The sequence below is a fragment of the Ursus arctos genome, unplaced genomic scaffold (assembly GCF_023065955.2).
Source record: "Ursus arctos isolate Adak ecotype North America unplaced genomic scaffold, UrsArc2.0 scaffold_16, whole genome shotgun sequence".
NCBI classification, from domain to species: Eukaryota; Metazoa; Chordata; class Mammalia; order Carnivora; family Ursidae; genus Ursus; species Ursus arctos.
The window spans coordinates 52,732,293-52,756,928 of NW_026622830.1; the positions used below are offsets into that span (position 1 = coordinate 52,732,293).

Below are 24,636 nucleotides of genomic sequence, written 5' to 3' on the forward strand. Positions count from 1 at the left end.
AAGTTTCCAATTCACATCAAGAAACAAAATACCTTGAGTGAAAGATCTGTCTTGCAGCAGATCGTCTATGCCATATGTCTTCCAAAAACATGGCCGCGAGGGGCAGCTGGGTGGCTCAGTCGGTTAAGCCTCCGACTCTTGATCTCTCAGCTCAGGTCTTGATCTCAGTCAGAGTAGTAAAAAAATAAAGTGGCCACTAAAATTATACTACCACTGCTATAGTTGGTTAGTCAAAAAGTTCTTTGTTTTCCTTTTTCCCACTTGAAATCTAGGAAAGTCTTCACAATTGCTGTTATCATCTGTTACCAATTATTACAGTGCTTATTTAGTAATTCTTTCTAGAAAAGTAGGCCCTGACACCTTTTTAATCTTGCACAAGATAATCTTAGAGGCTGTCAATATTTAAATTCATCCACTTGACTTTTGAGCATGTTTATTTTAATTTCTTCGGTCCGTTTGTGCATCTATTTTAAGATGTTGTGTTGATAGATTTCATTCCCAGGTGAGCCAGAGAATTCTGTTTGTTCCCAGATCCTTTGAATTTGTACTGCTGAACACAAGGGAGACTTAAGAAGGCATAGGATCTAGGTAGATGGTACCCATCCACCTTCATTACCAGACTGACAACTCAGTCTCCTAAACTGAAGGGTCACTGGTGTCGTCTGTGTCAGTAGTAACACAGTGTTAACTTTACTGTAGTGCCCCTAAGCAGTCACTTACGACTACGTAATAGGCCACATCTGTGCGTCTCACCATTTTCTACTGAAACACCCCTGACAGGAATGGACAGTGAACTTGTACCCCAAAGGTCTGAGGTAGAGTGTAGAGCTGTTGGCTGGTCATCTAAGTTTTTTTAAATCTGATTTTATCTCAAGAATTCACTTAGGTTTTATATCCTACTGCCTAATATCGTTCTCCTAGTCAAGGTATATGCACCTGGAAGCTATGTACTGTTGACCATGTGGCCGTGCCGGTTTCCTGCCTCCCTACAGCTACTAGAGATCTGCGCCGTGTTGGGTGGTGCTGGCCGTGCTTCCTACCTGCAAAGTTCATGTGCTGGGAGATTCCACAGCAATCAGATGGTTTTTCCCAGCCACTGTCTGACCACTGCTCCTCTTCCTCTCCCCGTCCCCGACCCCAAAATTTCTCACCCAGAAGCAGTGATCCTATCTTACTGTTTTCCCCTTTTCTTTTGAGGTAATGTAAAAAGAAGTCTTCAGAAACTTTTCTGATTCATAAATTTTCTAAAGTTGCACTATTAATTTGTATTAATAATTTTTTTTCTAGGAAAGGTCTTTCAAGTGTGTCAGGTGATTCTAAGAGAAGCATTTTAAAAAATCTTGAGTATGTGTTGGTACCACTTGCCTTAGTTGAAATAACTCAAAGGTGATTGTTTAGTAGAGGGAAATTAATATCATTATCTTTAAGAAAAATTTGTTCAGATTTATGTGTTTAGTTACATTTATATGTTTAATGTAAAATTTGTTGATTTCAAGGTATTTTTGATAAATGCAACAAACGTCTTTTTGTTGGAACCATGTCCTGAACTTCCCATGCTCTTAAGAGAACCAGCTGATGCCTGTAAAGCTGTTTTGATTATTTGTAGGCGCATGATAATGGAGCTTACAATGAATAAAAAGACATGGTAAGTTTATTTCAAATTCATTAATACTGTAAAACAGATGTTTCTCTTTTTCAACATAATAATTAGAACATCAAAGCCTCCACTTACTGATGGCTTTACAAAGTGAACAGTAAGATGATAATCAATCTTCTGTAACAGTTTCTGTGAATTATGAAGAAGGTAAGTATCTAGCACTTTGATAGTTTATTTTTATTATTGGCTTTAAAAATGTTACTGAATGAAAAGTAGTCATATTACTTAATAGTAGATTTTTCCATTTTAAATTGTCATCAGACTGCTTTGTGGAAAAGCAATGTAACTGGTGTTTTCTATCATTCTTCATAAGCCCAGGAGAGGTTGTTAATTGCTCTGAAATGCTGTTAACTGATTTTTATTGCTTCCAATTTGAAGCTTTAAATTCACTTTGGAAAACCAATTATCTGAAATGACAGACTGTCAGAATGACCGAATAATAGTACCGTCAAACATATAGTGGCGCCATGAAAATGTGCTTATGCGAAATGTTTTCATTTTTCTCCTTTGTTTTTGTTTGGTGTCTCTGTGTTTATAATACCCCTGAAAGTACACAGTGCTGTGGGTTTTTCCCATGCCCCCGTCCCATGATGAGCGCATCACTCCAGCTTAGGAGGTGCTTTCAGACATTCTCAGCAACGGAGACCTCAGAGCCACTCTGTAACCCTCTTTCTTCATGCCCCTCAGTTCTGGTTGTAAAATGCCTCTCCAGCCTGTCCTTTACGTGTTCCTCCCACCCATCGCTGCCCTGGGGCGGCCTGGCTGGGTCAGCCCTGCTGTCAGTGGGCTTTGGCCTCTGTGCTCAGTGCTCAGGGCTGCTGCAGACCAGCTCTGGTGGCCGCTTCCCTCCTGGAAGTCCTCAGTGGGGCCCCGTTACCACACCTGTGTTCTGGATGCTTTTTCTCGATGTCCTTGAGTCAGCACTAAAGGGAAAGCTCTGTGTGCACCTGGTGGAAAGCATAGAAATGAGGCAGGACTGACCTGGCAGGGGCCCCTAGGGCTGTGGAGTCCAGCCTTTTCCTTTCTCCCATGAAGGGAGGGTGGGCCCAAAGGAATCCCATCAGGTAGCAAGTTCACTGGTACAGAAACCACAGGAATCAAAATGATTATTTTAGGATGTAAATTCCAGGGGTGCCTGGGTGGATCAGTCGTTGGGCATCTGCCTTCAGCTCAGGGCGTGATCCCGGTGTTCAGGGATCAAGCCCCGCATCAGGCATCTCTGATGGGAGCCTGCTTCTTCCTCTTCCACTCCCCCTGCTTGTGTTCCCTCTCTCGCTGGCTGTCTCTCTCTCTCTCTGTCAAATACATAAATAAAATCTTAAAAAAAAAAAAAGAAGTAGAATAGTTGTTGTACCGAGAGTTTTGTCTTCTCCCAAGTTACAGCCAGGACTAGCTGCAGACACCAGAGGATTTTGAACCAGTAGCTTTGTTCATGATAATAGCTGATTTCTCCATAGCTCAGATCCTGGTTACAGTTGATCAAATAAATTTTGAGACGCTAAAAGAAAATCAAGATCAAGTGCTTTTTATTTTAAAGTTCATTTTATTCCTAGTAATTTAAAATATTTTGTTAAAACTCATTCTTCTTCCAAATGAGGGTGATTCAGTTCTCTTGTTGGCTAGTTGGTTTTAGACGCTCATGGTGGCGTGGATCCGAGCAAACCTGTGTGTGTACATTTCTCGAGAGCTCTGGGATGACTTCCTCGGTGTGCTGTCCTCCCTCATGGAATGGGAAGAACTCATAAACGAGTGGGCCAACGTCATGGACTCCTAGACAGCAGTGCTGGCGAGAACTGCTTACGGAGTTGAGATGACAAACCTACCTCTAGACAAACTAAGTGAACAAAAGGAAAAGAAGCAGCGAGACAAAGGTACTTCTACTCTTACAGAGGAATACCAGATGTCTGAGATGGAGGCGGAGTGTGTCTATACATATAGGCAATTAATGCATGGAATTTTGGAATAAACCATACAGGCCGTGTCTTTTTAATGGTGGTGTTGGATGGTGTTTCATAGCACTCTGTCCTCGTAGTAAGGATGATGAATTTATGAAGGGGCTGTGGAGGAAGAAAGAAGATGAAGGGGAGTAGCAGTAGTAGCAACAGGAATAATAATAATGGCTCGTGCTTGTATGTATTCTCTCTCTTCACCCTCTTGGTAACTTCTGAGTTACTATCCAGGTATCACAGACAGAAACTGAAGTACAGAGAGTCCATGGTGATGGGCTCACTCAAGGTACCTAGCTGAGAAGTGGGAAAGCCAGAAATCGAAGCTGGGCAAGTCCAGCTCCAGGCACCACACTAGAAAGACGTATTCCAGTGCCTGCTTAGGCAAGGTAGAAAAATTCTGAGTGTTTCAGATGGGAGTCATTTTGGCTTTTTTTGTTTCTAGATAAAAGTTGTTTTGAGACCTCGAGTCAGATCAAGGTGGAAAACATCAGTGGTGGTTTCTACTGGGGACAACAGTTTGTCTTCATTACTGTTTTAAGGCTGTGACACAGTCTTGGGATTAATTCCCTTGTACTCCAATTTATTGTGTAAAGATTTTGAGGCAGTTCATAGAAGTACCTATAATACAATAGATAAAATGGGTAAGGACACTGGGGCAAATTTAAAGGGAGCGGAGTTGCCGGAGTGGTTAAGATGCCAGAATGCATGCCAGAGAGCCCCGTGTGCTTGCTAGGGAGGGAGAAGGGGAGCAAGCTTAGATGTGACTCTGATCTTCACAGGGTTACAGCAGAGGATCACAGATTACAAATGGGGAACATTGACAGCTTAGGTGATACATAGCTTTTCTTGGTCCTAAAACTTGGGAGGAGTTTCTTCTCCCAAGATGCATAAAGTATACATTGCTTGCTTTGGGTAGACTATAGCCTCAACAATAGCCTTATTATAGACTGTATCAGCTTTTCCTGTGTGACAGATCACCCCAAAACATAGTGACTTAAAGGAACAGCCAGTTGTTTAAATCATGATTTTATGAGTTGGCAGTTTGGGTTGGACACAGTTGGGCAGTTCTGCTGGATTCCCTCCTGTGTTTGTAGTCAGCTAGGCTGTCAAATAATCAGCCAGGCAGCCCTAGGGTTGGCCAGCTGTCAGCTGGGGCAGTGATGGGGGGACTTGGCCACATACCTTTTATTGCCCAGCAGGCCAGCTCAGGCTTTTTTGGTGAGGTTTTAGGTTTCCAGGAGCAGCAACAGGGCAAGCCCAGATTTTCCAACGCATTTCAAATCTCTGCTTGCTCATTTTGCTAGCAAAGCAAGTCATGTGATGAAGCCCAGGGTCATTGTGGGAGAGGCCCACAGAGGATGTGGATGTGGGGAGGTGTGAACCAATTATGGTGATTACTTAACCATATAAACATGTCATTAATGGGACTGATTCTTATAATATCTTCGCTGCAGTCTGTGAGTGGCTGTATTTATTTATAGGAAGGTAAACAATCTGAAAAACAGTTTATGGAATGATACAGAATGAATTCAATTATGTAATTAATGCCTTTGGCAAATATTTCCGATTGATCTATCATCTTGCTCATGAGGAGATAATGCTAAGTGAAATAAGTCAAGCAGAGAAAGACAATTATCATATGGTTTCTCTCATCTATGGAACATAAGAACTAGGAAAATCGGTAGGGGAAGAAAGGGATAAAGAAAGGGGGGTGATCAGAAGGGGGAATGAAGCATGAGAGACTATGAACTCTGAGAAACAAACTGAGGGCTACAGAGGGGAGGGGGGTGGGGGAATGGGATGGGCTGGTGATGGGTAGTAAGGAGGGCATGTATTGCATGGTGCACTGGGTGTTATGCGCAACTAATGAATCATCGAACTTTGCATCAAAAACCAGGGATGTGCTGTATGGTGACTAACATAATATATTTTTAAAAAATTTTTTTTAAATTAAAAATAAAAATGAATTCAAATGTTCATTATAAAAATACTTGCCTTCTAAGCACTGGATTTGTGGAAACAAAATATACTCTCAGGAACCTGGGTGTGAAAACGACCCATAGGTGGCAGCCACCAGCACATTACCTGTGCAGAAATCTCTGTCTCGGTCTCTTATCTCCTGTATTTCTCTTGGACCCTTGACCACTCATTTGAAATACTTGACCAGAGCTCTAGGAGAGGAAAGCAGAGAAGTGATACCTAATTTTGCAACAAGAGAAGCTGCCGATTATATACAGTTGGATTTATGAAATCTGCTGAGTAACACAGGCTGTGCAATGAATGATAAGGAAGTCAGCCTTTAGATTATTTTTCTTGTCTTATCCTTTATCAGGCTGTGTTCTATTCTCCGAAAGGAGCCACCGTGGGGAGATCCTGTTCTCTCAGCTGGCGGAGCCACCCGGATGTGGCCGAGCCAGTGCGATCAAGGAGCGCCACCACATCTGGGGCACCGGGAGCTGAGAAAGCAAGAAATATTGTTCGCCAGGATACAACTGGTAAACGTTTATTTAAGTGCTTCTGTGAGGTCCAGTTGCTATCTAAGATGGATTTATAGGAATAAAATGTTTTAAAAGCTTTAAAATTCGACTCAGAACATAAATACATGGCCTTTTATTAAGTAGGATGTTTCCGTATCTTTTAATTGTCTCTTCTGTTCTCTTCAAATCTGTTTTTGATACTTATTTCTGAATCATTCATTGTGAAAAAGAACTTGAGCTGTCACTACTGAGTGAGATATATGTGCAAAAGAGAGAAAATAGATATTTTGTTAGAAGCCTAAAACAAATAGATTCTCAGTAATCGCACAGCTGCATCATGTTGTTGAGCAGCGTGAATCTTAGTGTGGCGCTGTTCCAACACAGAAAAAGAGAATAATGCACATAGTTTGCAGGACTGGAGGGGTATATTGAAGTGCCTTGCTTCTGTTGGGAAGTGGAGCTTTACATGCCTGGGGCTGTTGTCCTTCTACCCTGTTCCCTCAGTGAAAAACAATGGAATGAAATCCACGGTCTCCAACCAGGCTCAGGCCAGATTCTCCGCTCCCTGAGGTCCAGCTCTGACCTGTGACCCCTACGTAGGACATAAGTCTTGCATGGGAAATGGCTGGGTGAACCAAGGTCCCCCTGTTCTCTAGGAGCTGTTCAAGAAGCTGCTGCCCCATCAGTGCCTGGGCTCCGTCTGGTCCAAGCACAACAAGCCTGGCAGTGAGCACCTGGCACCCACAGTCCGGGCCACTGTCACCCAGTTCAACGGTGTGGCCAAGTGTGTCATCACCACCTGCCTTGGCAACCCAAGCATGACAGCCCGGGACAGGGCCATGGTGGTGGAGCACTGGATCAAGGTGGCCAAGGTATGCAACGGGAAGCCCAGCCGAGGTGCTCTCCTGAGTCTCGGGCACTGCTCTTCCCTTGATCAGGTCTCAGAGTGGAAGGCCCTGGTCTTTGCCCTAGGGACTGTGCAGTCCCTAGGCTCTTTGGTCCGGGGGCATGCTGACCTCGCCTTGTGTGGCCCTATGCTGGGATGCTCCGTTTCTGCCTGGCTCCTTCCTTGGAGTGAGGTAAAATCCTCCTCCTCCTCTGGGCCTCACGTGTGCCCTCCGGCAGGTCCCTGGACAGCGGTTTCCTCCAGCAGGAGCGCCTTCCCCTGAGGGGGACTGAAACTTGAGAGCCAATCAGGTGCTGGCTCCTCACATGACAGCCCATTCTCTTCCCTCCCCAGGCCTGTCAAACCCTGAGGAACTACTCCTCCTTACATGCCATCCTCTCGGCTCTGCAGAGTGTCTCCATTCACCGCCTCGAGAACACGTGGGGGAAGGTTTCCAGGTGAGTAGGCCTCTCTCCATGGAGGGACCAGGATGGATGAGGGAGCTCCCAGAGGCTTGTCCTCTTCCCCCTCAGGCAGCTTGGACCTTCTGGGAGGCGGCAAACCCCGACCACAGGACCTGGGCTGGTGGGTGCGTCTCTCAGCCTTCCTGGTGAAGAGGCCACCATGCCTCCCGCTTTAGAAATCAGTTTTGCCAAATGTCCCACACGGGGCTGAGCTGCATTAAATCTCTTCACGTGTTTCCTTGACAGCCACTAAGCTCTCTGCCCATTTGAACCCCAAATTGACCCAAACAGTGTTTCTCAATGAATATGGGAAGGGAGGCCCAGGACGAGCCACATGAGAGCTCCCTCCCATGTCCTACAAAGACCTTAGTGCTCAGAGGATCCCAGAAGAAACCCTCAACCAGGCAGGTTGACACTTTGGGGTTCTCAAAGAAAAGGCACTCGCACTCAACCCTGCCACATTATTCGTCCATTGATCGTGCCTCCCTTGCCTCTCTTCAGGAAGCCATTGAGGATCTTTCAAAAGCTGTGCAGCAAGGACACCGCACAGGGCAGGAACCTACTCATCAAGGTAGCCTGGAAGGTGCAAGCCTGGAAAGAGAGGAGGGGTGGGAGGGAACAGGGTCCTGCGAGGATGAAGTCGGGAATGGTCTGAAGCATTCCTTGGGGAGGGGAAGCCTTTGGCATGAATGTGGTGACAGCCTAGGTGAGGATGCCGTTGGCAGTGAGGGGGCAAGCAGGTGGTGTCCAAGCAGACTCCCTAGCCTTGACACCCTCTCTCTTAGTGTCGAGAGCTGCTCCACGCGGTCACCTGGGATGGGCCAGGAGGCTGGAGCTTTTTCAGGGGAGGGTCCTTGTGGGCAACAGAGAACAGTGACTCATCCCACTCTCCCCCTTAGGACACAGGGTGTCGTGCCCTTCCTTGGCACTTTCCTCACCAAGTTGCTGATGTTGGATACCGCAGTGGAGGTCTATCTGGAGGTGGGTGAGCCTGAAGATTGTGGGGGATGGACCAGAATCTGGACCTGTGGGAATAGAGCACCCCTGTAATGAGCCCTGAGCTCTCAGGACTCGGCAAACCTACCCTGATGACAGCCTCAGAGCTGCGCCTGTGAGGTCGGAGTCTCTTGCCCAACTCAGCGATGAGTGAGGCGAGACTGCAGTTAGGACATGGCTCCCGGTGCCGAAGACTGGTGAAGCAGCAGAGCTTCCTGAAGGCAAAGCTGCATGAGGTCTGTCTGAGTGGACCTCAGCTTCCCCTGGTGAGTTTGCCCGTGGGGGGAGAATGAAGTCAGGACCCTCCACGTCAGCAAGCACCTCCGTAGCCGCAGCAGCCCCTTCCTGCCTGAGGCTTCGGCCTCCCCTACTGTCTTCCGAGAGGGTGGTGCTGCAGGGTCCCGACCTGTAGCCAGTCCATCTGGCCCATGTCCTCCTTTCTCTGGACCCCAGAGCCTGGCCTAGATCCCAGGCCCACTATCTGTGTATGCACGGCCCCCTCATGGGTCCTGGCCATGGTGCAGCATGAGAAGGGATGGGAATCAAGTGCTCCTAAGAACCAGGGGCCTCATTCTGATGGACTTTGTCTGCATTCCAGGGGAATGAGATCAACCACCAAAAAAGAAATAAGGTGAGCATATGTGGCGCTTCCCGCAGGGAAGGGTAGGGAGTGGGCCTCAGAGATGTCCCTGGGAAGAACATTGCTTGGCTCCATCCCCTCCACCTCACATTTCCTGGGACCCCTTGAGAAGAAAGCAGTGCAAGTCCCATCCCGTTAGGAGATGGGGACAGAGCATGGCATCCAGGAGGACTTCCTGGAGGAGGGGCTACTGATACTCACCTCTGAGAACAGGTGGAGACCGGATGAATCTGCAGGGAGGAGGATGGCCATGTGTGCCAGGACCTGGGATGGGTGCCCCGTCCCGGTGCTCAACCCTCACCAGACCCTGCAGCTCCCCGCCCCCCCAGGCTCCCTATACATCCTGTGCTTCTCTCTCTGCTCAGGAATACCAAGTCATGACGGACATCATGCTGCTCCAGGTGGCTGCCGAGAATTACACCCTAGAGCCCGAGGATCCTTTTTGGGCCTGGTTCCAGGCTATGGAGCCGCTCAGCGAGGCTGAGAGGTGAGGCCCATCAGGAGCTGGGTCGGTGAGGTTCGGGGTGGACTCTTTCTGCTGGCCACTCCTGGGATCCTCCTTCCCTGGGCAGCCTCTGGCCTTGTTGCCGGGGTGCCAGACTCCAGCTGTGGGCAAACACTGGCAGAGACTCTTGAATGGAAGCTCCTGGGCAACTCACAGGTGTCCCTCTGTCCTTAGCTACACCCTGTCCTGCCAGCTGGAGCCCCGGTCCTAGCTGGTCAGCAGCACTCAAGAAGGAGAAGAACTGGCCGCAGTCAACCTCAGGGCTGTGCAAGTGTCCAGTGGCCCTCCAGGGATTCCTCAGCAGCTGCATATGGGCAGTCCTTGCGCCTTATTTACTCCACACCCCTTCCCCCCATCTATTTCCTTATGTAGGGGGCACCATTTAGTTGTTTTAAATAGTACCGTGATAGATTTGCATGTTAGGAGATTAAAGCCCTTGTTTTGTTTTAGAGCCCAGGTGTGTGGTTTGGGTCTTTTACTTCCTGCAGTAATGGAAAACTTGCACAGACTCTCATATTCGTTCCTGACCTAGGAAATCTTCCAGAGTCATCAGCTACTGTATGTGGGAGGAAGGAGAAGTGCCAGCCTTTCTCCCTAGCCACTGGAGGGCACCCCGAAATCCCCCTTACTCAGAGCACGGGTCCATTTCATTCAATGAATTTGGGCAAACGGCAGAGACAGCCCCTCAGAACTCCTGAGATTTAGAGGTTGCAGGGACTTTCCCAGGAATAGCAACAACCACTGAAAGTGGGAGTCTTTAAGACTTGTACGCCCCAGAACTCCTTCCTGCCCCAGGACTGGGGTTGCCTTTCTCCGCTCTAAGGCCAGGAAGACTGTGTCCTGCTTCTTCCGTTGAGATGCTTTTTTGGTTTAGTGTTTGGTTTTGTATTGCCCCCGTATTTGGAACTTGTCGTATTGTAGTTCAATCTCTGGAACTGCATCAGCACCTAGTGGGGAAAAACACGGAAGGAGATCAAATCCTGCATGTGAAGGGGACAAAGCCAGAGGAAGATAATTTGCAGATGGACTCAGGGCAGGCACGACTTTCCAGCCTCAGTCTCCCCGTTGGCCGTTTACCAAGTTTGGAATCTTTCTGGGATTCTTGTCAATGATCTCTGGATTCCCTTTCCTGCTTGTTTTGTGTGTTGGGAAAAGATGGGAGGGGTACTTTAAAGGGCACACCTGAGCCTGGTTCCATGAACATCTATGCTGACCTAGGAGCCAGGATTTCCAGCCTTCGTGCATCTCCTTATGCAGTTCTTCTGAAGCAGCAGTTCCCTCCAGGCCCCAGGCTCTGGGTCAGATGCACAATAGCTACTGTTCCCTGGCTGGCATCTGATGGATCAGGGACGGGCTCTTTCTTGCCAGGATAATGGGCCATATCCTTGACCAGAGAAACCCCACACTCTCCTTGCTGTCTGTCATGACTTTTAGGTCCATGTTTTCTGAAGTCCATCATCTCTATTTCTTTTATAATAATTTTTTTTATTATGTTAGTCAGCATACAGTACTTCCCTAGTTTTTGATGTAAAGTTCCATGACTCATTACTTGCGTCTAACACCCAGTGCACCATGCAATAGGTGCCCTCCTTAATACCCAACACCAGCCTATCCCAATCCCCCACTCCCCTCCTCTCTGAAGCCCTCAGTTTGTTTCCCAGTGTCCATAGTCTCTTGTGGTTCATTCCCCCTTCTGTTTACCCCCCCTTCTTCCCTTTCTTCTCCTACTGATCTTCCTACTTCTTATGTTCCATAAATGAGTGAAACCATATGATAATTTTCCTTCTCTGTTTGACTTGACTTAGCATTATCTCCTCCAGTCCCGTCTATGTTGCAGCAAATGTTGAGAAATCGTTCTTTTTGATGGCTGAGTAATATTCCATTGTCACTAATATTCAACAGTTTACACACTCAGTCTCAGTTTGCACACTTACACTGACTTGTCCGAAATTAGGTACTCAGCCTGAGCCCCCAGACCTACTGGGTCCCCTGCGCATTGAAAGTGAGCAGATGAGAAGCATCTCGCATGCAACTGGTTGCCAAAACAAAGCAGGGGTACGAATACTTCTATCAGACAAAACAGAATATAAAAAAAAAAAAAGAGAGTAGTGAGTCACAAAGAAGGACACTGTGTCCCAATCATGGAGACAATGCAACAAGAAGATAGAACAATTTTAAATTTTTAGACACCCATCATAGGAGGACCCAAATACGTAAAACAGTTAATAACAAAAAGCAGGCAACTAATTGACTGTAATACAATACAGTAGGGGATCTAACACCCCCCTTCTATTAATGGACACATGATCCAAACTGAAAATCAACAAGGAAACAGTGGCTTTGGGTGATGCACTGGTTTTAACAGACGCATGCAGAACATTCCATCCTCCAACAGCACATACTCATTCCTTTCGATTGCACATGGAACGTCCTCCAGAGCAGATCACATATTAGGCTACCGAACAAGTCTCTACTAATTCAAAAAGATGGAAGTCATGGCATACATCTTTTCTGACCACAATGGTATGGACTAGAAATCAACCACAAGAGAAAAACCTGGAAAGACCATGAACACAAGGAGGTGAAAGAACACGCTCCCGAGAAATGAGTGGGTCAACCAGGAATTCAAAATAGGAAAAAAAATTACATGGAATCCAAGAACAATGACAAGACAAGCGTCCCAAAACTTTGGGATACAACAAAAGTGAATCTTAGAGGACCGGTTACAGCAATACAGGCCAGCTCCAAAAGCAAGAACAATCTCCCATCCCATCACCTGACACAAAGGGATCTAGCATAAGAACAGCAGAGAGCTCTAGAGCAGGGGATCAGCCTTGGTGCGTTGGAGCTCTTGCTGTTGGGCCCATGCATAGCTTCCGTCCTTGCTCAATTTCCCAGCAGGTATGGTGTTCTTTCCTTTCCTGCACAACAACTCCCACCATGTCCACTGGGGAATCAACCCTTTATGGAATTCTAGAATGCTAGAAACTGCCAAAAAGGCCCAGGAAACAACCGTGCCTTCCCCATTTGGTATATCAAGGTGCCGATTAGCTTTCTCTTTGGGGAACATTCAACAGTGGTTTTTGAGACATTGTCTTAGGCCTGGATCCCCTGGGGATCTCGTGAAAATACAGATTCTGATTCAGTAACACTGGGAGGGACCTGAGACTCTGCATTTCCAACATGCCCTCTGCGGATGCTGAGGCCACTTGTCCACGGACCACCCTGACAAACGGCGCCAGCAGGCCATTTGACCAAAGTTATCTGTTTCACCACTGAAAACAGAATTTTCAGCAACAGTTTGGCCGCAACGAGGAGGCCTTTTTATTGTCAGGAAGATAAACAGCCAGGGCAGGGCTTTGTCCACACCTGCAGGCCTCTCCTCCTCTTCTCTTCCAGGGCATATGGAGGCAGGATGGAAGGAGGTCAATAGTTTAGGAGCTTCTTTAGGTCAGTGGGTTTTCTTTCCTGTGCCCTCCTGTATCTCTGCGATGTGTGCAGAGCACAAAGTCCTTCCAAGAGGGATGGCCGAGGCTGAAAGGGGGTTAGGTGGGAGCCTGAGCTCCTGAGTCAGCCCTGGCACGTGGGCAGAGGCAGGCGCTAGGGGCCACTCTGTGTGTGGTGCACGGGCTCACTCGCAAGTCCCCATGAACGGGCCAGAGGAGCTTCAGAGAGGACGGGCAGAAGACCCAATATTGCTCCAGGCGACAGAGGAGGGAAAAGACTGAGGTTGGTTCATGGCTGAATGGGCTTGGATGTGGCTGCAGGATGGAAAGTGGCTGCAGATATACTACAGCCCCGTTCAGGGTAGTCTTGATAGAATGCAGCGACGGGAAATTCTTTCGAGCATTTCAAAATTCTTTCAATTCTTTCAGGTGGTATGGAAAGAAAAGCAGCCTGAGGAAAGAATATACATTGGCTCGTGGCAGTGGTAGATGATTTGGCTCGTTGGTCAGGGACTGGGAGGAAGAAGATTTATGACAATTAGTCGTGGGGAACAGACATGTAGGTGGACCCATGGGAGTGGGCACCAGGTATGATGATCTTTGCATCACACATTGACATCCGCCCAAGCGCATTCAACCTGGAAAAGGCACTAAGCAGCCGAGTACATCTTGGCCACTTGATATCCATTCTAGCCTCTCACATTGCCCATCCCAGTGCTAGCATAACGGGCTCAGGAATGGACATGGTGACAAGGATGGAAGGCAGGGCCCCAAGACCTTCCCATTTCTTCTTTCAGCAACTATGCTCTGAGCGCTCAGCCTGTGCCAGGTGAGTTGGTGCGCCCCAGTGCAGTCTGCAAATGGCCAAGTTGTTTCTGCTGTTCTGATGGAGAACACCTTGAAAGCAAGATGTGTGAAAGAACAGAGCAGGTATTATACTCCAGTTACCAGCACAGTGTAGTAGGGAGGGCTAGGGAGTCACAGGAGAGGAGGGTCTGGAAGGCCTCCACATGGTGACATCTGCTGGTAGCAGATTGACAAGAGGGAGCAAGAGCTGCACACCTCTGGGAACAGTGTGTCAGGGAGAGGGCACCGCTGGGGCCAAATCTCTCAGACAGAAACTAGTTTGACCAGAGAAGATTCGGAAAGTGGCCAGAGTGGCTGGTGGAGGCTGGGAGGTGAGAACAAGAGATGGCAGTGGATGGGAGGGCCAGGTGCCGAAGCCTGGTCGACTGAGTTAGCTATCTGTTTGTCTCTGAGAACACTACTAGAAAGCTTAGCACTTCTGAAGCGTGATATTTCCTTGCTCCCAATTCGGGGGGGCCTGGAATCTCCGCACAGTTGAGACTGGGTGTTTCTGCCCCCAGGTCTCTGTGTGATGCAATCTGCGCCTCACCCGAGGCCCAACTATGGTAAGATTTGCTCCCAAGTCACTGATGTGACTAATGTCAGGATTTAGCTCAGACTCAACAAAGTGGGTTTAAGCGAAATCCTGAATTTGAGTTCTTTTCTGCCTATTAGCCTGGGCACTCCCTAGGTTCCTTCCTCTGTGGGCCTTTATGTAGGGCAGTTCTAAACACCAGTGCTTGCTTCCCCAGTGCAGGGATACAGGAAAGAAAGGAAGGGAACAGAAGAGAGTAACAGGAAAGTGACAATGTTCTGTCATATTCTCTTGGTCAGAAACCTATTAGCAACCAGGCAGTGGATAGACAGGGAGGTATATAGCACGGGTGGGGATCCCTGGGAGCCACTGTGGAGTCAACGTGGTGGTATAGTCAGCACATTTCATCCAGACCATGAAACGGAGGTAAGCTTTAAAGTCGATGTGTGTTATGTTAACATGGGTTTGACTCCTGTGTGGCACTTAAGAGACAAAAAGAAAGAACAAAGAGAAAACAAACAAAAAACCAGTCTCAAATGTAGAGCACAGACTAGGGATGGCCAGGTGGGGGGATGGGTGAAATAGGTCATGGGGATTAAGAGTACACTTATGGTGCTGAGCACTGAGTAATGTACAGAACTATTGAGTCCCTGCTGTTCACCTGAAAGGAATATAACACTGTCAACTATAGTGTACTTTCAAACCTTAAGAAAAATCGGTCCTATGAGATCTAAGCTTAGAATACGCAGAGTTTCCTCATGAGGTCTCATCGGGCTGAACGTCAATCCACACGAAAGGTAAATGAAAATGTCCAAAGACAAAAGGACAGTCTGTTTCTATGGAAAGGCCAGGGCCCACCTCTGTGTTCACGTAAAAGGTAACGTCCTATGCTACTGGCAGTTGGAGCAGAGTTTCACTCAAGTCCTATTGGAGCGATGCTCCTCTGGTGTTCTCATTCTACTTGGTTGTGTGTCTTCATGAAGTAATTGAAATAACGATTCCTAACCTTTGTCTCGTGGATGAAGCAATATTCGACTATGGGTAGCCATTGAACGTTTGGAGCGGGAACAACTTTCGGAAAATATTTAGCATTCGTATCTCTCATCGTATTACAGATAAGGAAGCTGAAGCCCAACAAGGGCACCCGGGGAACAATAACACAGAGGAGGTTCTCCTGACACCTGGTTCAGGGTCCTAACTCATTGAGGAAGTGTGAAGAACGCCCAACCCTCCAGGGTCAATGGACATATCATTTGAACGTGTCATTTTTAAAGAAAAGTGAAATGCGGTCAAACATAGAAAGACAGAAAATAACATCCTTTTAAAGAAAATCCACTATGATCCTCTACACTGTTTCTTACGTTCCACATATGAGTGAAAACTGATGATAATCATAGGGGAAAGGAGGGAAAACTGACCGGGAAGCCATCAGAGACGGAGCAAAACCATGAGGGGCTCTTAAGCACAGAGAACAACTGAGGGTGGCTGGAGGGGAGCTGGGTGGGGGGATGGGGCAACTGGGTGAGGAGCATAAAGGAGGGCACGTGATGTGATGAGCACTGAGTGGTATATGCAACTGATGAGTTATTCAACACTACATCTGAAATAAGGATGGACTGTATGTCGGCTAATCGAATTTCAATAAAAAAATAACGGAAATCCAAGGTTCTGTGTTTTCTTGTTTTCAATACGAAAAATACCGGATGATTTCTTTTCTTCCCACAAGCAATGAAGGGAGCTAGCCTATTCAAGGTGAGGCAGTTTTCAGGGCATGCTGCCTTTTTCATTTCAACCCTAAAGAGACTTTCAAACATGCTTTCAGTTCCAGGCCTCTTGCCCTTCGAGTCCATTCCGAGCACCCTTGACAGGGTGGCAAAAACTTTGTTTCTTCAAGGTGGGTCACCTCAAGCAGGTAACATCTGTACTTGCCACAGAGTTACTACAGGTGTGCACCCTCCATCACTTACAAGTGCCTCTCGACAAGATTTCCTCACAGGCGGCATGAATACTGGTGGCTGATGGTTTTCTCTTTGATGACATTGATCCCATTTTTTCACTTGCACGATGACTGGGAGTCGGCTCTCGGTCTCATTCCTGGTGGTGATACAGCTCTCCAGCTCCCCCTCAAACATGTCCATCTCCTCTCTCCCAGAGAGGAACATGCAGAACTTAGGGACCATGAACTGGGAACACAGAGCAAACATATAAAGGTCTTGCCTGACTTCAGCTCAGCATAGGAGGGACACACTGTTCCCCTTTGGTTTGACCCCAGTGTAATTTAGTACTCTAACCTTCTTTGCCATGGACTCCAGACAGTGGCTCACCAAGATGGGAGGGATACGGAGTTCCTTGCAGACACGCCCACACACCACGTTCATCACCTTCTAGCATGTAAGACTATGTCCCTCATCTGATTAAGAAACTCTTCAAACGTTAATGGATCAGAGTGCAATGAAAGTCTAACTTGGAAGAAGGGCTGAGCTCGGGGATCCGTCCAGTCATATGTCTCACTGCTCCCATCATCCACATAGGTGCTGCACAAAATGGACAAGGTCCCATTTCCAGTACACAGCTCATGCTGGCCCATCATACATATTCCTATCCTCTTGCGATCACATAGAGTCATGACCCCATCATCATGCCAGTGCTTCTCCAGTTCATGCTGCTCTCTTACTCCACTAATGAACCTTTTTCATCTCGGAAGTGCAGCCCAATAATATTCATTTTCATAGCTTCACAAAATAGGATTTGGCCGTGCTTTAATGCATATGACCTGCAAGGCACAGGATATAAAAGAAAAATAAATTCACGTACAGGACATTCAGAATACTTACAATCTTTGTGACTTTAAAGACATTAGCAATGAAGTAAAAACACAATCCACATGATGGGAGACCATATTTGCAAACTGTCTATCTGGCAGGGGCTCAATATCCAGAATGAATAGAGATCACACGAACTCAACAACAGACAACAAAATGAATGCAATGCGTGAATGTGCAAATTGGGAATAGGCATATCCTCAAAGATGTGCACGTGAAAAGAAATTTGAAAAGATACATCACTATTGTTAAGGGAAATGCAAATTATAAAAAGCAACGAGATACCATTTTACATCCTTTAAGATGACTCTTCCAAAAAAAAAAAAAAAAGCAATCAGAAGGGAAAAAAAGAGCAAGTGTTGGCCAAGATGTGGAGAAGATGGAAGCCTTATTCAATGTGTGTGGTAGGAATGTTTAACAGCATAGTTGTGAAATCAGTATGGTAGTTTCAAAAAAATGAAAATTAGACTTACAATGTGTTCCAGTAACTCCACTTCTGGGGTGTATACCCAAATTAATTGACAGCATGGTCTTGAAGACATATCTGAACACACATTTTCATGGCATCATTATTCATAATAGCTAAACCATGAAAGCAATCCAAGTATCTGTCGAGGGAGGAACAGATGTTGTATGTACACATATTGGAATAGCATTCATTCTTCAAAGTGGAAGAAGACATTGACATATGCCACAACATGGGTGAACCTGGAGGATATTATGCTAAGTAGATGAGTATTCATGAAAAGACACACTTTGACTTCACTCTTAGGACCTACCTAGAGTAAATTGCCAAAGACAGTAGAATGGTGTTGCCAAGGGCTGGAAGTAGGCGGTCATTGGAAGTTTCTGATTCATGGTATAGAGTTTGAGTTTTACAAGATACAATGAGATGTGAAGCTGGGTTACAGGGAGGTTGTTCAAACATATTAATGCATGGAACACACTTAGAATGTACTCCATGAACTTAATGGACTTAACGACATGAAAATAAATGTAAACTGCAAATACGGAGAAACGAACTCGGGACAATTTCGTCTAGCCATTTATATCCTTTCGTTTAGGTCCTATCTCAGACATTTTGCTTCAGCCATTTTCCATGAGGCGACTTTGATCAAACAAAATGTTCTCATTCTGTGCCCACTTGGAAGCTTACAATCAGAATTTTCCAAAACATGAACAGTTTTTTCAAAAGTTACTATCTGAGGTCACTTATTAAGACTTTCTATTCTTTGACAAATTGTTAAATGGAACAACATTTTAAAATTCTATTTCATCTGCTTTAATTTTAATTCACTGATTTTCAATTTCAGAATCGACTTTCTATGCCAATGGCTTGAAGATTTTAACCCCTAGGATAACCTACTGGCTTTCGGTTCTGCTGTTTTCAGTTTTGTTTACGTGACATTCTTTTTACCACGTCCAATTTCCTGATGCTCTCTATGAATATTAAAATATTTTTTTGCTCCAGTTGTTTTGATACATTTGACATACAGAACTGTGTATGTTGAAGATACCTGGCGTAATGATGTTCCTTTCGTATACTGTGAAACGATCGCCAGAATAAATTTAGTCCGCCGCCATCATCATCTCTAGAGATACAAAAATGAAGTTAAAAGAAAAGAAAGAGAGGTTTTTCTTTGTGATGAGAACTCTCAGAACTTGCTCTTTTCACACCTCTCCAATACACCATAGAGCAGTAATGAACTGTAGTCCTGGGGTGTACTGTAAATCCCTATTCCTTATTGATCTGAAACTGGAATTTGTACCTTTTGCCATTCACTCAATTCCTGTACCCCCTCTGCCCTCTGCTTCTGGTTACTTCAATCTGATCTCTTTTTCTGAGTTAGTCTTCCTCCTTTTCTCTTCTTTGTCTCAGATTCCACAGAGAAGGGAAAAATAGAGATCCTGCTCCTTTGCTCTGTGACTCTGCAAAGGCACTGCGTTGAGGACCCCCGAGAAAAGGCATGGCTTTCTTTGCTGGTGTGCCTGCATGGGGCTGTGCCACCAGAGCTGGAGAACTGGGTGCAGGGCGCTTCCTTGTCCATGGTACCTGGTGAGTTCTGCTGGAGGAACTGGAGCAGGAAGAGTCAGGCAGAGGCCATTGTGGTTGTCGCCCCTGCCCAGAAACAGCTTGAAAGTTTTAGTAGCATTCTGCAGTCTAGGTGCTTAAGAGGGGAGGTGGGCTCCAAGATCTTCTCAATTGTTCATTGAGTAACTACACACTGAGCACTGCCCTATGCCAGGTATCTTGCTGGGCCCGTGCGCGGAGCTGAAATTACCTAGGGCTCCTTTGCTTTAGGAGCTCCCAGTCTACACATGGACCAAAGCTCCAAAGAGAACGCACGTGAAAGAAAAGAGCAAGCGCTCTGTAGTAGGAATGAAGTGTACTACGGAGGAAGGCTGGGGAGTCATTGCATGGAAAGATATGAAAGGCCTCACTGAAGCTGAGGTTGCTGAGAACAGATTGACCAAAGGGAGCTAGGCCTGCACACGTCAGGGAGCAGCGTTTCAGGAAGAAGTGACTTGTGCTGCAGACACTCAATAACAGAAGCCAGTTTGGCCAGAGGAGTGAAAAAGGCAGCCAGGGTGGCTGCAGGGACACTAGCAGGAGAGCAGAGGGGAGGGAGGAAGGCAGGGACAGATGCTGAGGCCTGGGAGACTGTTACTTATCTAGAGTTGCCCCGGGACTGCATTGCCCTGATACCCTGCATGTGCAGGTGCATCGCTTTAATTTCTAACAGTATTTGTGGGTGAAGAATGCGGGCCCAAATTAGCATGGTTCCCCAGGCTCAAGGTGTGTCAGTGGCTGCGGCTGTGACCAGGGCCATACTGGAAGAGGATTTTGTCATAAGTTGGCTCACGTGACTCGGGATGCCATCTGGACTCAGAAGCTGAGTTCCTGTGTGTCTTTTGGCCTTGGCACTGCCTCCGTTCTCTATCCTGTGAGCCTCTGTAGATGGCAGCTGAAAACATCAGTGCTTGGTTCTGGTTCAGAGAGAGAGAAGAAGAAGGGAAAGGGAAGGAGTGAGTAGTGGAACATGATGGAAAGTAACTAGGGAGTGAGAAACTCTTTGCATGACATGTAGAGAAGCTCTAGGCATGGTACTTGATCACGTTGAATATGTCCTGTGGGTCAAAAGCCAGTCACTGACCACTTAGCAGTTACAGTCTGATGCCTATACCACAGGTCAGGATCCCTGGGAGCCATGGTGAAAGCCACTCCCCTCATAGACCCAAACGAGGTAACGGGGTCTCGTTCTTCATATAACGGGAAACAATTGCATGGTTTTACTACAGAGGATGACAATGCCTGCATCTTCTTGCTTTTCCAGGCCATCATGGTGCCCACCTTAAAATGAGGCCAAGAGGGAAAGTGACAGTTGCAGTATTACACGGCTGGAACCCAGGCCTCTTCTGAGCGGCCCTCCATGCCAAGTCCCACCCCTTCTTGTAATTCTTCCATCTTGAAAATTGTGCCTCAGATACACAGGGGACCACCCCACACATGTAATAAATACTCTTATCCACAGACACCCGAGGATGTCCCAAGGAAGTAGATTCTAGCCTGATCCCCACACTGCAGGCTGGGAAAGTGGGGACTACGTGAGAGACACAATGACATAGGACACACAAGTGCGCAAAGAAACACAGAACGTAAGGTCTGAATTCAGCTCTGCCTCCTGAAGCTTCAGACACTAGTTCCATTTCCAGAGAGTGGTGGCTATGGCCTTTTTGGCTCATTGTGTCCAGTTAAGGAGATGACATGGGGGAGAAAGCTAAGGAGTCAACTGCCAAGAAGGGGCTCTGGATAGGTCTGACTGAACACATGGTCCCAGGGATTAGAATCTTGAAAGAGTGACCTCACTTCCTCTGTGATAGGCCCCAACTGAACTTAGAACTCTGGTAACCGGGCACCCAGATTCAAAAGACAACCTGCTCTCCAGCTCACTTGAGTGGAGACATTCGAGAGAGCAAGATGTTCTCTTGCTGTGTTCCTCCCTTCAGGGTCTCTGGGCCCAGGCAAGCCCAGAGAGAGAGACTTTCAAATAATTGTAGACGTCGGCTCAGCCCGCTTTTCCGAGCCCTCTGGACATGTGGCAGGAGACACCAACAGGTAACACGAGGCAGCTCAGGGCAGCCCACTGGAGAGCAGGCAACAACTGTGATGTCACCTCAGCAGGCCCACACCTCTTGCCCCTCATTATGTGTGTCCCTGTGTGTGTGTTGGGGTGGGGGGCTGGTTGTCTATGTGTAGAGAAGGGGACAGAGGATGTGGGACACACCCTTCCTGGGCAGAAGGAAGCTGCCAGGTGTTGGAAGCCTGGCCCATCTTTCATGTTCACACCCCAGGTCATAGCAGGCGGGATGAGAAGCTGAGCACTGGGGACCAAGCTCAACTACCTCGATGTTAATCACGAGCTCTAGAGTTTCATCCGGCTACGTCCTTGCTCGATGTCTTTTCAGCTGCCCCTCTTTGCCTCAACTGGAGAGCAGGATTTCTAATGCGGGTGGCCCCTTGTGGCAATGTCCCGGGAGGACACTAATGTCTCTTGACCCCATGTCTATGGGGCACTGCATTTTCAGAGCTGCACCCAGGAGGTCATCGAAGAGCTGGTCTGGGACTTCAACTACAACGCCCTAGACAAGTGGCAGGTGCACCAGGCCACCCAGGATCAGTGCCGCTCTGAGGTGAGAATGGGAAGAGGGTTCCACGCACCCAGGGCCCCCACACAAATATGGGGACAAACCTGGGGCCCTCCCATGGTGTTTCTATATGAGTGCCCCGCAGGCCCAACCACAAAGTCATCCCAGTATCCACACCTCCACCACCAGCTGTGGGAGAAGGTAGGAAGACACTCTTCACATAGGTGGGAATGGTAGAGAATAGTGTTCATGTTTTTTGCAGTTTGGGGCGTGGGTTATTCTGTTTCATTCTGTTTTGTGTGACTTTTCCCACAGCCATGAGTGTCTTTGCATTTTGCTACTGTTTTGAGTATTTTCTTGACTCACCCCAGCCATCCTGTGTAGAACCCAGCTCCACTGTCCTTGGAGAACGTGTCCAAGGCCTTATGAATCCTCACCCCACACAGGGTGATTGAACATAAAAGGAACGGTGGGATGAAGCCATTCTATATGTTCCTCTGTAACGTATCACCTCTCAGAACACATCGACTCATTGTATGTCCCCCGGGTCACAAGCTGTGTCCTCATATGTCTTTTTGGACCTCCGTATGGGAGGTTGTCTGCCACCGTGATTCAGCCTTTCAAGCACGGATTGGGTGCAAGGCCTCTGATGCCTCCTGGCCCAGGTAGTGGACTCTGTCTTTTCAGAGTTCAATCCAGGCCATCTTTGAGGAGCTGCTTGCTCCAAGGGCTCAGCTACTCCATCTCCCTTGACAAGCAGCAGGTGCCTCGGCCCACAACAGCATCCAATGCTGGTCTGGGGTGAGAACAGGTCCAGATTGATGTCCAATCTCAGGACCCACAGATGATCACGGCAAGGCCAGAACCCACACTAGAAACAACCGGCTCCCATGGGGCCTGCCGAGGAAGGTGGATTTCCCCTGAACCTTTCTCCCCACCTGAGGAACAGACCAGGCCGCAGCAGCCTAGGGAAATGCCATGCATTCCATGCTCTGGACAGTTCTCAGGCCCAACGTCTATGATCTCTAGCAGCGTTGGAGATGCTAAGCCTCTGCTTTCTCCTGTCTGCAGTAGGGATGTTGACTGATGACTCAAAGGCATACAGTTCTTAATAAAGCCTATTCAGAGAGAGAAAGGCTGTGGTGGCTCAGCTAACAAGATGTGTTGAAGTGACGAATGCTTTCTCATTTCACCCCTAAAGGCAATTGTACTTTCAAGCCTAGAGCCTTTTTCTGGGTGGGCCCTCAAGTCCCTTTTCTTGCACAAGTTCCCGAAGGGATGGGACTCTCTGGTCTGAGCACCAGACCCTGATCATCCTGGTGGTTCATGGTGTTGAAGCTGACTCCATTGCCCCCCACACCCCCCTTCTCTACCTGGTGGGAAAAGGAATCATCCCTGTCCCTGGATGAGGCCCAGACGATGCTGAGGCTCCGAGAAGGCACAATGGAGCGTTTCGTACAGTCCCTGGTGCCATCCTTCCCAGATGGGAGCATCTCAACCACCTCAACGATCTTCTGCATGTACGAGATGTTCACTTCAGCCACACAGGTCCTGGGCCAGCAGTTCAATCGGTGAGTGCCCACCCCATGCACAGCACAGGGTGAGCCTCCCATCTACTGGGTGTACATCTCGGGAATGGCACTACCCCTCTCTGACCTTCCCTTTCCTCTTCTGAAAACTGGGGTGGTTAAGAGGATGAACCTCATACAGTTACTGTAGGAAATCATGGGAGGAAACATGGCACGGGCTACTCTGGTGCTTGGCTCTGTAGAAAGGGCTCCTGGACGTGCTGGGCATCTTCTTGCTTAATAGTTCTCTCTCTCCGGTCAAGAAGCTCTCAAGTGCAACCCTCACAGGCCGGTGGCCCTTCTGGGTTGACGAAAGGAAATGCAAAGCAGGCAGTTTCCCCATGTGCAAAGGACTTCTGAGATTCCATCTAGATGGTTCTGGTAGTTGTCCTTTGTGTGAGCAGCTCAGGGGCACACTGGGAGCAGGCAGACCAGCCCACGGGCCACTCAGGATTTGGAAAGTGCGGGCTGGGAAGTAGTCATTCAAGAATGTATATTAAGCACCTAGGAATGTGAATGGACAGAGGAGATACAGTGTCTGGGTCTCAGTTCTAGTCAGAGGGTCAGATAGGCACTCTGCACACCCTAAGCATGCATGTCCAATGGTTGTTAGATGTGATATCTTCGTAGCCTCCTCTAGCTTTGAAAGGATCCACCAAGAGCTGGATCACAGGACAGATGAAATGATCAAGTAAAACTGGGACAGGGGTTTGGGTCCAGAAGCAGGGCTGGCTGCCTCCACAGAGCAGGGTGGGGGACTACAGGGGTGGTGGCTGGGGAGGGATTTGCCGAACCAGGGATCTCACCGATCTCTTGATTTCCAGTGGGTGGGCTTCATCTGGGGGGCTTCATGTGAAGAAGCAAATGAGTCAAAGAAGGCTGTGGAGGGGGTCCCGGGCCCTCTGGGCGGCAGAGCACAGTCTGGGCTCAGTGGGTGCCTGAAACACCCATCCCTTTGACGGCCCCAACTTGCTCTGCCTGCCCCTCCCTGCTGACCACCCCAACCGGGGCCAAGAACCGAGGGTGTGCTGAGCCGACCACTCACAAATCTGCCTCCAACCTGAGCCTTGATACTGGTGTGCATGGAGGATAGAATAGACCAGGCCCATGGCCAGGTAGAGGAGAGGAGAAGTGGAAAAACCAGACTCATTCAGGTTTTCAGGAGGACCAGGCCTCCCAATACGAGGGCAGCTAGAGA

The 24,636-nt window shown here is 47.7% G+C and overlaps 3 protein-coding genes and 1 long non-coding RNA gene across 16 annotated transcripts in view; 2 read left to right on the forward strand and 2 right to left on the reverse strand.

Moving 5' to 3' along the window:
* Window positions 1–9,056, forward strand: part of LOC125281969 (ral guanine nucleotide dissociation stimulator-like) — a 75,401-nt gene extending 66,345 nt beyond the window's left edge. For 10 of the 13 annotated variants that reach the window (XR_008959524.1, XR_008959525.1, XR_008959529.1 and 7 more), the window contains 2 exons: window positions 1,497–1,645; window positions 3,281–3,505. Coding sequence is in view for 3 of the 13 variants with exons in the window: in XM_057312865.1 (XP_057168848.1) it covers window positions 6,009–6,101; window positions 6,740–6,955; window positions 7,324–7,427; window positions 7,935–8,004; window positions 8,333–8,422 (573 nt within the window). In the remaining 10 variants the exon portion in view is untranslated. Of the gene's footprint in view, window positions 1–1,496; window positions 1,646–3,280; window positions 3,529–5,938; window positions 6,102–6,739; window positions 6,956–7,323; window positions 7,428–7,934; window positions 8,005–8,332 lie in introns of those variants that run through there. The other 3 variants (XM_057312865.1, XM_057312864.1, XM_057312866.1) reach the window with 1 other exon arrangement.
* The window catches only part of LOC125281937 (dual oxidase 1-like), a 172,851-nt gene that overhangs the window by 113,336 nt on the left and 34,879 nt on the right, over window positions 1–24,636 (reverse strand).
* Window positions 8,529–22,886, forward strand: LOC130543851 (ral guanine nucleotide dissociation stimulator-like 1). Its single transcript, XM_057312873.1, has 4 exons — window positions 8,529–8,695; window positions 9,028–9,060; window positions 9,435–9,556; window positions 21,811–22,886. The coding sequence occupies exons 1-4, from the start codon at window positions 8,576–8,578 to the stop codon at window positions 21,866–21,868; spliced, it is 333 nt and encodes a 110-aa protein (XP_057168856.1). The 5' UTR covers window positions 8,529–8,575; the 3' UTR covers window positions 21,869–22,886.
* On the reverse strand, window positions 11,741–19,182 carry LOC130543857 (uncharacterized). The gene is made up of 2 exons (XR_008959540.1): window positions 17,697–19,182; window positions 11,741–17,174 (listed from the first exon to the last, which is right to left on the reverse strand). It is a non-coding gene; the product is annotated as an uncharacterized LOC130543857 (long non-coding RNA).